The sequence below is a fragment of the Heloderma suspectum genome, chromosome 1 (assembly GCF_057233095.1).
Source record: "Heloderma suspectum isolate Gila_16-S chromosome 1, 16-S_ref, whole genome shotgun sequence".
In the NCBI taxonomy this organism is placed as follows: domain Eukaryota; kingdom Metazoa; phylum Chordata; class Lepidosauria; order Squamata; family Helodermatidae; genus Heloderma; species Heloderma suspectum.
Genome location: NC_139458.1, coordinates 366643399 through 366656201, shown reverse-complemented (window position 1 = coordinate 366656201; position 12803 = coordinate 366643399). Strand labels below are relative to the sequence as shown.

Sequence of the window (12803 nt, the reverse complement as noted above, 5' to 3'; positions counted from 1 at the left end):
ATAAGCTCTCTTCGGCCCTCTCCCCCTCCATTTTCTCAGTCGGCTCTCTGCCTCGGGATGCATCTTGGGAACTGTAGTACGGATGAAAAAGAATCCCTTCGCAAACTGCGACCAAAGGGCGGATGACAAACATTGCTACCCAGAAGCCCCCGCGGCGCCGAGTCCCTGTTTCCATAGAAGTGGTGTGAGAATTACATCAGTGTTTCTGATAGAGAGGCTAATGGCGTTAGGAAGTAGGCGGGTTTTATGGCTGTGCAGCCAGTGGTGGGCAGGTAAGGCGGGGAGAGGGCGGGCTTTGAGCTGTCAGTCACGCTTCGGATTTTGGGGGGGAGGGGAGTGAACAGCTTGGAGCGGAGCCGCCGCTGTCGCCGTCGCCAGCGGGGTTCGGACGGGAGGGATTGGCCCCCGCTATTGCCGGGCGAGAGCCCTCGCCTGTCCCCAAAGCCAGGCAGACGATTGCTCGATAGTCGCGGGATTTTTGGCCCAGGGATCGGGTCCAGCGTTGGGAGGAGTCTCCATCCTCCTCGCCCCCCCCCCACAGGTTAGGGGGGGACCAGCGAGCGGGCGGGTGGGCGACAGCCGTGGAACAAAGGTAACGTTGCCCCGGGAAAGACCTTCCCGGCCCCCGTGGCCCTAAGTGAGTAATGAGGCTCCTCCGTGGAGGCTGAAGTCGTTTGCAGGGGCGATGAGAGCGAGAGAGAGAGAAGGAAAGAAGCGCTTCTGGTTTGTTGTTTTTCTCCTTGTTGAGGCTGCGGCGGGACTCGGCGATCCCCCCCCCCCCCGAATCCGAAGCCTTTGGGTCTCGGGGGAGGGAAGTGGGGAGTCCTGGAGCCGCCAGTGGAGGACGAGTTGGAGGAAAGGCGCCCCGTGTTTCTCCCTAATGACCGTCGCCTTCCCGGCTTCCTCGATCGCTGACCAGCTCCGAGCAGGGAGCTGCGGCTGTTGCTGAAACTCCTGCCGCGGAGTCAGCGTTGGGGGGTGGGGGAGAGGAGCGAGAGACAGGTTGCTGGGAAGATCTGGGAAGCCGCAGCTCTTAACACGGGATGGAGAGAGAGGACGACGACGAGGAGGAGGAGGGTGAGGAGGAGAGCTGCCTGACGAGCCGCCCCCATCTTCGCTCCTTGTCCTAGTACAATGGAGAAGCCTCCCCACCCGCAGGGAAGTGTGTGTGCGCTCGTGTCTGCATGGGCGAGAAAGCGCCTCCGGCCAGGCTGGACGCCCCGCAACCTGTCTCTCCCTCCTCCAAGCCCCCATTTACTTGGGGGGATAAGAGCCGCTCCCAGTGAGGCGAAGGGCTTGTTCCTCCTCCGGCGGTACCAAGAGAGGGGTTTGCAAGGAGGGCAGCTGTGGAAACGGGGGGGGGGGGGTGTTAAGAAGCGGTTGTTGTGGCAAGTTTCTCCGCTGACAGAAATGGCGTCAAAGGCAGCGAGTGAGGGGGAAGCCAAGCCGCGGTGTGTGAAGCTCCGAGAGGAAGCGGCTGCGATAGCTGGATTGGCGAGGTGGCGGCGGCGGAGAAAAGGGGGTCTGTGTAGAGGGAATGAGAGAGGTAGGCTGAGGGGGGAGTCTTGGGAACAGGGGAGAAGCTCCTGCAGAATGCCACCCCCTCCCCACATTAGCAAGAGCGCGCCCCGGTGAAAAGGGGGTGGTGCAGTGGCTCAGTGCTTTGTTTTAAATTTCAGGTCCAGCCTCGGCAGCTCAGCCTCTTTCGGGTTTTTCTACTGCAGCCTGAGTTCATCATGAAGGTAAACCGCTTATGGGTGGGGGGGGGGGCGGGGAATGGGGAGCCGCGGAGGGTTATGTCCGCCCTAGCTCTGCTCCCTAGTGTGAGGATTGGAGCGGTTTCCAAATCCAGACTGCGGGCTGTTTTCCTCTCTTCCGCTTACACGAAGCCGTGTGTGTTGGTTTGGTTTTTGTATATTCTTCTGATGCCAGTGCTGAGGGCATAATGTAAATCTAGTGTGCTAGAGTTCTTCTGCAACAGCCTTTCAAAGGGAAACGAGGACATGGCTGCCTGGGCCAGCCTTGGTAGTTTGGTGGAGGAATAGGGGGCATTTTCTCTCTCTTGGAAAGTACGAAGTGGGGGCGGGGGAGCTTCCTCAAGCAGTTGTGTTTTTGTCTGTTGAAGTTAAAGGATAGATTTAATTTACTTTCCGTTTATGGGAGCCCTGTTGAATTAATATTTCTGAGCTTCTGGAAATGCCCTTATAGGAGAGTAGATTGCAGCAAAAATATTGCTGCAAGATGCAGAAAGGTTTTTTTTAAACAGCTTTTCACGATTGGATGCAGCGAGTAGTTGCATGGCATGTGCCTGTTTACTGAAAGGCACTGACAGGTGGTAGTCTGTGTCTTAAAGCAAATGTGATGGGAGAAATATTAATACTGTGTTCCTTATTTTTAAACTTGTACTGTCCTTGAATACAGAACATGGTGTAGAATGTTTTTTAAAAATCCAGACTAAGTTCCAAATTAAAGGCTTCTTCTGCTGTGAAAAATTTGGTGTTCAGGCTTTATAAAACCCATTAAAGGCATTTCCTGAATAACTGAAAATGGAACATTGGAGAGTACTTGAATGATATGCAGTGTATACCATCTTTGTTATTAAATATTGTAAGCTACTTCATCTGTTGAATAAGGCCCTTCAGGGATGTGGACAGCTACAGTTATACATCAGCTGTGCTGGAAACACTAGGAATAACATAAAATTAAATATTTCATACAATCAAGTTGGTAGTTCTCAGTAAACAAGCACCATCATGCACCTTATCTTTTTTGACTGAATAATCATTCTTTCTGAAAAAATAACTAGTGAGTTAAGTACTGTATCAAAACCTGTATTTTATATTGTTTGTTTGTGATAAATGAAAAAAAAAAGTTTTTTCAGTCCACAGAGAGTGCTTATTTTAAAACGTATACAACTGTCATTCCCGCATGTACATGCAAGTTCTGGACTTATTGAGGATGAAAGACTAGTCATGATCAGATGCTATTATTACAGAAATAGCTATACAGTTCTGAAATATGTAGCTACGCAGTTCTGAAGAACTTGTCATAAATAGGAAGTATTATAATGCCATCTTTGCTTTGTAACAACTTAAAACCCCTACTTGTGTTGTATGTAGTAAATACTTTTGAATGAAAGTGCTAGCCAACTTTTTTTAGTTATTATATCCATGAAATGAAAGTTCAGTCCGCTTTATACTTCAGAAAAGGGTATACTCAGCCATTTAGCATTTTAGTACCATTAACATTGTAGTTTTAGCTACAAGTTTTATGTGGTGAAAATGACTGACTGGTTATTACAAACATATTTAACATGCATAGAATAAGCCTGTAAAAGTAATTTCCAAGATTAAGGGTGCAATCCTATGCATGCTTAGACTGAAAAAACTCCTACAACTTCCAGCATTCTCCAGCCAGCCGTGGTTGTTGTGGGACTTCTTTCTGTCTAAACATGCATAGGATTGTACCCTTAATCTTGGAAATTACTTTTACAGGCTTATTCTATGCATGTTAACTCTGTTTGTAATGACCAGTCAGTCATTTTCACCACATAAAATTTGCTTGACTATACATGTTTACTCATACATGTCCCACTGTGTCCAGGGGGCTTAATCCCAATAAGTGTTCATTGAAAGAAAGAGATCAGTCATGTATAAGGGGGTTTACAGATTTTAAGGACAGTCATGCAGAAACTTGCTATTGGGATAATGCCCACTTTATTCTACCTAGATTGTTGGATAGATGAAATGCTTAGAGGTGTCAAAAATTTATTTTCTTTTGTGAATGCTTGGCTAAAACAAACTTTTGCTCCTCCAAAGATAAGTTGCTGTCAAAAGATAGCATCCTCAATGCAGAAGGTTTTGGTTACTGACAGCTGTGGTATAAGAGAAAAGAGAGAAAACGTACATTCTTTACACTAAAGCAGCACTGAAGAGAGGTTAATTCCACATGTCCTGCTCCAGACCTCATTCTGCTGAATGTCTAGGCTTTGAGTAATAGCTGGGATACATGTGCAAGGAGGAAAAATGAGCATGGCTGGTTGAAAGCTCAGCCTGTAGTACTGTTAGTGTTGTGATTCATCAAGAAACTCCTTTTTGTCCTGTACTGTGGAAGGAATTATTATATAGGCTCTACAATTTGCCCTCTGCTGCCTTTTCTTCCATTGTACCTTGCCTTTTATTTGTAAATGACTAATATACCTTAGAAACAGACATAAAATTTTGTTTAAAACTTTTGCTCTAAACTTCTAGAGAAGAACATACTACTTTCCTTCATATTAAGGAGTGTGTTACAGTATATCCATAATACTGTAAGGATAACACTAACCAAGGGAATAAGACAGTAAGCAAGGATTATTATTTTTGTTCTAGTAATGTAATGTTTTACTAGAGTGAACCTGATCAGTAAAGTGATGTGGAAGGTAGTGCTTACACAGATGAGAATAAGCAATGAAATTTTTAATTAGCTGAGTGAACTCTACAGACTCACTTATATGGGAATGAAATTAATTATAGAACAATGCCCTAAGCTCTGACTGATGGACATACTGGCTGTTCCCTCAAGTGAAGCAGGCAGTGTTTTCTTAGCTGGTTCATGTTCAAAGCTATCAGTCTGGAAACTCAATTTTTGTTCCCAGCTTGCTATTTGGCTTTTTCACCCCTGTTTGAACTTGCCCAGATTACTCTTCTTGTGCCTTATCAGCAACCTGAGGATAAATATAATTTCTCCCCTCAGACTGAGCATACTTGGATGTAAGCATCATAAAATGTATACAACAAAGGTACACTTTGCTATTTATAGTTTAGTAAATTGCCTTTATTACAATGCATTGATACTCCCTAGTGAATTGAAGACAGTCCCTTTGTGTAAACGATTATATGGCACAGAAACTAATAAACTATATAACTGTGATGAACTAAAAATCCTGAAACATTGGCATTTTGGGTGTTAAATATGCCCTCTCCCACTTTAACCATATAATACGCATAATAATTAGAGGTCATTTAGCACAGTATGCCAGCTTGAACTGCTAAGTAATTTGTGTGATATAGGAATTATTACTCATTTCCTTTGGTCCTCACAAATAGTCAACTGTGCAAGATTTTAAGAGTAGCTCAATACATTAAAGAATTATTTTCTTTGTTGATGAACATGTGAAATTTGTTTATCAAATGCCAAATTTATCTTCCAGTATAGGAGGTATAGGAAGTAGTTGATCTAAGCAGCAGTATTAAGTCATTGCCCTTTCTGTCAAATTGTTATTTTTGTTCAGTATGTGCAGCTATCTAGGGTAAAATTGATACAGTATAAATAGATTAATTTGTACTTGATGCCTCCATAATTGCCTGCTAGCGGTCATTTATGCTCCATAATATAGTCCCATCTGCCTTTAGAAAATGTTAGAAAATAAAGCCTCCAAATTGTCATGCGTTCTTGCTCCTGACTTAAAATGCAATCTGTTTAAAATATTGTGATAATACAATAAAAAGATGTATTGATCTTTTTATCGAGGAGGGGGAAGCTTTTCTGTAGGCCAGAGGGGTTAATTTCAAATAACCCTATATGTATGCTGTAGTACACTGTCACGTGACCAACACAAATGTATCTATTGGGCCATGTTAACTCTTAGCAAAAAGCTCAGTTTGGCAGCAGATTCATGCAGACTTCATATGATGAAAGGTGTATTGTCCAAGTATAACACAGAAGTTGAAGGTGGAAATTGCTTGCATGAATGTCTTTAAGCCTGCTTATGAAAGTGGGTATGCTAACACTCATTCTTTATATATATCTGTGTATATCTATATCTGTTGTTCTCCCCACTATTAATGATGTCCCCTCCTATCACTGATGCACTCATAAGTCTTGCACTTGCAATGAGTAAGAGGATTTGTAATTATTTTTAGGGTTGTCTTTTGTAATATAATATAGTAAAGTTTTATCAGTTACTTGTGGTGGTGTTTCTGTACAAATGGCCTGAAGTGAAATAGTAAGCTTAGGGCACAATCCTATGCAGATAGGCAGCTGCCTCCGAACTTGGAGGCAACCGCCTATCCAGTGCAGGGCAGGAGAAGCACGGGGGGATCGTTTCCTCCGCGCTTCTCCTGCCCTGCATTTTTGGCTAGAGAGCCAATTACAGCTGTCTAGCCGTGGGAGGGCAGAGTAGGGGAGGAGGCTGCTGTATGACACATGGGATGTGTCGTACAGGCATTTCACCCTCCCAGCCCCAGAACGCCCCCTGGGAATGCCCCATTTTGGCTGCTCTGCACTCCTCTTGCGAGCGCAGAGCACGGGGCTGTTCCACACTGGAAGTGGGGGAAGGTCGGTTCCCAGAAAACCAGATATCCTATGGCTGTCTAGCCGCTGACTAGTGGCCATAGGATTGCTCCCTTAGTGGCTTTAACTTTCTGGCTGCAGCATGCATTGGTTGAAAGCTCAGTTGTTCTTGCAGACAATGTGCCATAAGCTAGTTAAGAACTAAGTAACGTTGCACTTTTCTAGCCAGCTGTGCAGAAGCAAATAGAGTTAGAATAGGAATGCTTTCAGGAGCGCAGAAACTAGAAGTAAGTTAAAGGGGGAAGAAAGGAAATGCTTATGGGATGTTTATCTCTAGAAATAATCGTTAGGTTGTGAAAATAACATTTCTTGAGAGAAACCCTTGCTTACATACCCTTTCTAATCTGTCATTGGTCCTTGCTTTTTATTCATTTTCCTCATACTTGCATAACTCTTAATGCAGTAACTAAAACAAACAAAATACCCCACAATAAACTTTGTATAAGGTCTAACAAATGTATTATGGCATATATTTTTGTGGACTAGAGTTCACTTCATCAGATGCATATATAGTTGGGAAGTGTGTGTGTGTGTGTGTGTGTGTATATATAAATATATATATATATATGTGTGTGTGTGCGCACGCGCACGCATATATATATATATGTATCTTCAAGGTTGTGTGTGTGTGTGTGTGTGTGTGTGTATCTTCAAGGTTGCAGAGAACAGGTTTTTTTGGTAAACGTTGGGGTTAGATGGGAACAAAATTCAAAAAGTCTGTGGCAATCCAGTTAAAGCTTACTTTTATGCAAAATAAGCACAGTGTTTCCAGTTAAAGTTTAATTGAATTGTTACAGACTGTACTTTTTGCATTTCACTGTCATCTCTGCTCACCTTTTTGGGAGCAGGGGAGCAAGGAATCCTCTGCAGCCCTATGTAAGTACACTTGTCAACTGTGGATAAGACTTCATGGATCTAGTGAAGTGGACTCTAGCCCATGAAAGCTTGGATCTAGTGAAGTGGACTCTAGCCCATGAAAGTTTATGCCATAATACATTTATTAATCTTTAAGGTATTATAAGACTCTGTTGTTTTTGGCTGGGCAAACTAACATGGCTACTCCTCTGGGAATTTATGAGGTCTGTTATTTTAAGAATAATCTAAGTGAAGGGTTTAGATATCTGATTGAATTGTAGGAAATTGTGATGAATACATTTTTGAAATCACTTTGTATAGTTTGTTTACTATCAGGTGTCCAGAAATCTTGGCTTGGCTTAGTAGCCAATATATTATTTGTGGTTGCCACCACCACACACTTTCCCAATCCCACTGGCAAGTGGAGAGAAGGAAGAAATGATTGCTTTTGCATTAGGACTTTGCAAGTGGTGCAAGTAGTACCTTGGCTGCCCAGTGGGAAGAGAGAGAAACCAACAATTATTTCCTTCTCCATTGAGGAGAGGAGGGATTTTATTCTCACTCATGCTGGGATTTTGTAAGCAGTGGTGGTAGTAGTGAGGCACTGCAGGACTTCTAGCAAGATCCCAACTCATAGAAGATGTACCACCCTTCCTTTCCTCTTCATAGAGCTCTTCATAGTGAGATGTGTGAGCCAGCCAGTATGGTTATAGTTGACTAGTGGTTATTTTACTGTGTTTTTAATATTACATTTTATGTTTATAGCACTTCTATAAAACACGTTGATAGCCCATTGGAAAGCGGTATATACATCTATGGAAAAATAAATAAATAGTGGCTTCTCTCTGACCTTACCTGGACAGAGGTAGCCAGTTATTCATGGCCTGGTAACTACTACTTTGGATTATTGCACTGTGTTATATGTGCCTTTGAAAATGGTCTAGAAACTACAGCTAGTCCAAAACAGCGTAGCTAGATTGTTAATGGGGACTGGGGTATTATGCCAGTGCTGTGTCATCTGCGCTAGTTGCTCGTCTGTTTCTGTGCCCAAGTACTGGTTTAATCTTTAAAGCCCTAAATGGTTTGGGCCGAAGTTACATGAAGGAGTGTCTCCTCCCATATTTACCTAGCCAAACCCAAAGGTTATCATCTGAGGTCCTCTTCCAGGTGGCTACGAGAAAAAGGGCCTTTTCAGTGGTGGTACTTGGTCTGTGAAACACGCTCCCCAGAGATGCTCCACTGGTACCTATGTTATGGTTTCTTCAGTGCCAGGTGAAGATCTTTTTATCTTTCCAGGCCATTTAAGGAACTGTTTTTAGTTCTTTTAGGTTTCCACACTGTTTTATCCCTGCTGCTGGTTTTATTTTTGGGTCTTTTTAATGGGCTGTTATTGTTTTATTGGTATCTTGTGTTTTTAATTTACCTGTACATCACCCAGAGAAGTTTGGTTATTGGGCACTTTTAAAATGTTATATACACTTATTTAAAGAAATCTCTCCCTTGTCTTAGACAGTGGGTTCTATCCAATGTTAGTCCTACTTACAGTAGACCCATTGAAAAGAATGGGATTTACGTTAGTCATGACCAATACTGGATACAACCCAGAATCGGCAGCAGCAGCAAAGTACTGTTGGCACTTCCTGCAAAAGTCCAGTGGAGTGTTTGGGTGCAGAGGGAAGGGGAGGTTGTCCTGTGACCTGGGCTTTATTGGAAGTGCAGGGTTCCTCACTAGAGGGGGGACAAGGGCTCGCTGTGGACAAGCAGACAAGTGAATTTATGGAACTCTGTTTGTTATGCAGATTTAATCAGGAAATTGATCCCTATTTAACTCTTGGAATTATGTTTGCTTTAAAAGGTCAAGAAATAATGGGTTTAGTTTGCAAGCATGTGATTTGTTAACCTTTATTTTAAAACGTCCAAATGGTTAAATGGTTGGTTAGAGGAGTTGTAACATCCTATTCATGTGGGTTTTTACAGAAAAAGCTAACAAGAACTAGACACCAGGAAGAAGATCTTTGTTGTCAGCCCCAGTGTAAGAAGAAACACCTGCATTAAGGTGTATTTTGTGAAGCGTGATCATCCAAATGAGACGCTCATTTTTTAGATACCATGACATAGTAATTTTGAATGACTAGGCTAGGAGTGAGAATCTAGTGTAAGAGATGCAGTAATTATATATAGTAGATATATATGTGAATTTAAATAAAATGACAGACTGACACAAAATATGCAAAGCCAATAAAATGTTTTCTATCTTACTTTCCCCTTATGCTGTGTCTGGACAGTGATGTGATACCCTGGGCACTTTCTACCTGGAATATCCCTTTCACTAGTGTAAAGCAACTGAACTTGAATTTGGATGAAGGCATCATTGTACATTCATGTTCACATGAAGCGCTTTTTTTCCTCTCTAGAGTAGTACAGAACATACAAAAATCTTGCAGAACTATTTATTTTTTTTCTAAACAATCCTTCATCCAGTGAATTCCAGGTTGGTGTACAATAAACATATTTGAATAAAATGCAAATATAATAAAACAATATCCTTCATAACTGTCACAAACTAAGGGTTCAATTCTATGGCCACTAGACATTGTGTACATGGCCATAGGATTTTTTTGGTTCCCAGAAAATGACTGCCTGCCCCATCCCCTGCCACCTCGTAGGTGGCGCAGTTCATCCCCAGCTCTGTGCTCATAAGAGCAGTGCGAAGTGGCTGAAAAGGGGGGGGGGGTTCCTAGGGGAGGGGAGGGGAGGGGACTGCGTTAGTGCCATTACAATGCTTCCTATGTGCTGTCCGGCCTCTCCCCACCCCCCACTCCGATGCACCCTGGCTAGACAGCTGAAATTGGCTGTCTAGCTGCAAATTCAGGGCGGCTGGAGCATTGAGGAGAAGACCCCTCTGCGCTCCGCCCACCATGCACTGGATAGTCAGCCGCCTCTGCTATCCCCATAGGATTGTGCCCTAAAAGACATAAAAAAGACTAAAAAAGCTACAAGCGGTTTAGATATTATGGGAAGTGGACTACAGGAATCCATGGCCCCTGATCTTTCACAAATGAATTCTTTCCCTGCCCCTCCCAAATCACTGCTAGGCACCCTCCACTGGAATTAAGCATTATGTGTGTAACTACTGCTAACCATGGTGAAATGAATCAGAGTTTGCTCTTAAACTTACCCTTGTTTTAATCAGGTGTTTCAGATTGATTTTAGGATCATGCATGAACTACTTTTCTAGATTTAACAGCAGTCACATATAACACCGAACCTGAGTTAAAGGGATGAGGGAAAAGTGTACATCATCCTGTGGCCTGTTTGTTTATTTATTACATTTATATCCCACCTTCCCTCCAAGGAGCTCATGGGGGTGTACACCGTTCTCTCCCATCATTTTATCCTCATAACAACCATGTGAGGTAGGCTAGGCTGAGAGTTGATGATTGGCTGAAGATCATCCAGCCAGCTTCATGGCCAAGGTGAAGATTTAAACCTGAATCTCGCCAGTCCTAGTCCAGTAGTGTGTCTGAATCAGGCTTGCAAATGCAAGTTCATAAAAATGAATATATTTTGTAGAAATATAGAATGGCTGTAGAGCCTTTATAGTATGTTGAGGTGAGATGAATGGTCCTCTTCAAATTGGGATTGAGGCTCATTGGAATTTGTGCAACTCTTGTTGCCTTTTAAGCCTAGATAAGGAACAGCTTCCTTCTAATCTTTTCTTTTGCTCATTAAGTAAGTGCTGGTTGTTCAAGGCTGTGCAAGGTTGGCTACCTCTCAGTGCTTGCTGAAGTTTCCTGACATAAAATCAGGGTCACTGCCTTGTAGTCATGACTCCTCTCTTTTCTATTTTGCTTAAGCAGAACATAAGGATTGTCTCAGTAAACATGAACAATATCCTAGTATTCTGACTCTGCAAATGGCTAGAGACACAGAGCTACTAGGAAGTTATCCAGTCATATCCTACTGCTGGCATTAAGTGTCTTCAATTAATGAAGAGACAAAGGAATGCCCCAAGGGTCTAGTTGGAATCTGGTCCTTAACATGTTCACAATTAATTAACAGTGTAGTAATATAGTTTAGGAAGTGGTATGGTGATTATTAGGGGGCCGCGGTGGCTTAGTGGTTAAGACGCTGAACTGCAGACTAGAAGGTCGGCAGGTCAGCAGTTCGAGACCCAAGTGCTGCGTGACGGAGTGAGCTCCCGTCTTCAGTCCCAGCTTCTGCCAACCTAGCAGTTGAAAAGCAAGAAATTGCAAGTAGATAAATAGGTACCGCCTCGGCGGGAAAGGTAACAGCGTTCCGTGCGCCTCGGTGTTCAGTCATGCCAGCCACGTGACCACGGAAGCGTCTTCGGACAGCGCTGGCTCTTCAGCTTAGAAACGGGGATGAGCACCGCACCCTAGAGTTGGACACGACAGTTTGGGGACACCTTTACCTTTACCTTTTTTATGGTGATTATTAGTGATATATTTAGCATTATAATTTACCATGAGGAAAAGATGAAGAAGCATCTCCTAACAATTTATTGGTTTGCACTTCGTAGCTCACTGGAAGTACTGAAAACAGGAATAAAACTTCAAGTCCGTGACTGCTACATGTCATGTTAAGATGGCCAGATGCAAAAGAGGACAGGGTTCTTGAAATAGTTGTGTAGAAGAGAGAATTCCAGCAGGTGTAACTTGAATGATAAACTACACCTGCTGAAATTCCCTCTTGACAGCAGTTATAAAAGATGCAGGAGTCCTGTTCTCTTTTGTTTCTGGCCATCCTAGGTTGAGTTAAGAGTGGGTGTGTGGGGTTAACATTGGAGTGGTATAGGGGGTAAATAAATGGTGCAAGAATAGTTGGAGACAATTGGGCAAACAATTAAGTTTCTATATTGCAGGGGTGAGAAGATCTAGTAAGTGTATAAGAGTGGTGCAGTAGTATAAACTTGCAAATCAGTTTTCATGTAATGGTAAATCATAATTTAGGTTTACATACACGAGTAGGAATATGTCTGTGCAAAGAGCTGGGGTTGACCATTCTCCCCCGCCTCCTCCCACGCAGCTGGGAGGGAAAATAAAATAGAATTTAGTTTTGCTTTAGCAGATTCCTGGCTTCTCATTACTTGTGAAACAGGAATTGTAGTTTAAAATAAACTGTAGTTAATTGCTAAACAGGCCCGCAACAAACCTGGGCTTGCTTTGCTGTCTTGATTAACAAACTAGACTTTATTTTAAGCCACAATTCCAGGTTTGTGCGTAACGACAAAGAAGAATCTGCTGAAGCAAAACTGAAACCCAGTTTACTCCTCTCAGTTGCATGGGGGGAGGAGATGGGAAGGGGCTGCACTCAAGCCCGGCGCTTTGTCCAGGTGCATTTCTGCTTGTCCATGTAATCCTAAATTATGGCTTGCCGTTATGTATGAACTGATTCACACATTTATTAATTGTATCAGCCTTATACATTAGTGCATCTTATCACACTAACCCTAAATTATGGTTTACCATTATGTGTGAATGTGGCCAGTGCTGCATATTTACTTTCACTCTTGGAACAATCAAAGCCAAGCATATTGCAGTAAGCTGTCAGTTGGTTGATAGAAGAATTTTTTCTTAGATTAACCTCAGCAA

At 42.9% G+C, this 12803-nt stretch overlaps 1 protein-coding gene across 6 annotated transcripts in view; it reads left to right on the top strand.

Moving 5' to 3' along the window:
* The first annotated feature begins 26 nt into the window (after positions 1-26).
* ARID4B (AT-rich interaction domain 4B) overlaps positions 27-12803 on the top strand; it is a 132864-nt gene continuing 120087 nt past the window's right edge. For 2 of the 6 annotated variants that reach the window (XM_084828163.1, XM_084828162.1), the window contains exons 1-2: positions 324-592; positions 1680-1742. In XM_084828163.1, the coding sequence (XP_084684289.1) occupies positions 1737-1742 (6 nt within the window). In that variant the 5' untranslated portion in view covers positions 324-592; positions 1680-1736. Of the gene's footprint in view, positions 273-323; positions 724-817; positions 1078-1679; positions 1743-12803 lie in introns of those variants that run through there. The other 4 variants (XM_084828167.1, XM_084828164.1, XM_084828166.1 and 1 more) reach the window with 4 other exon arrangements.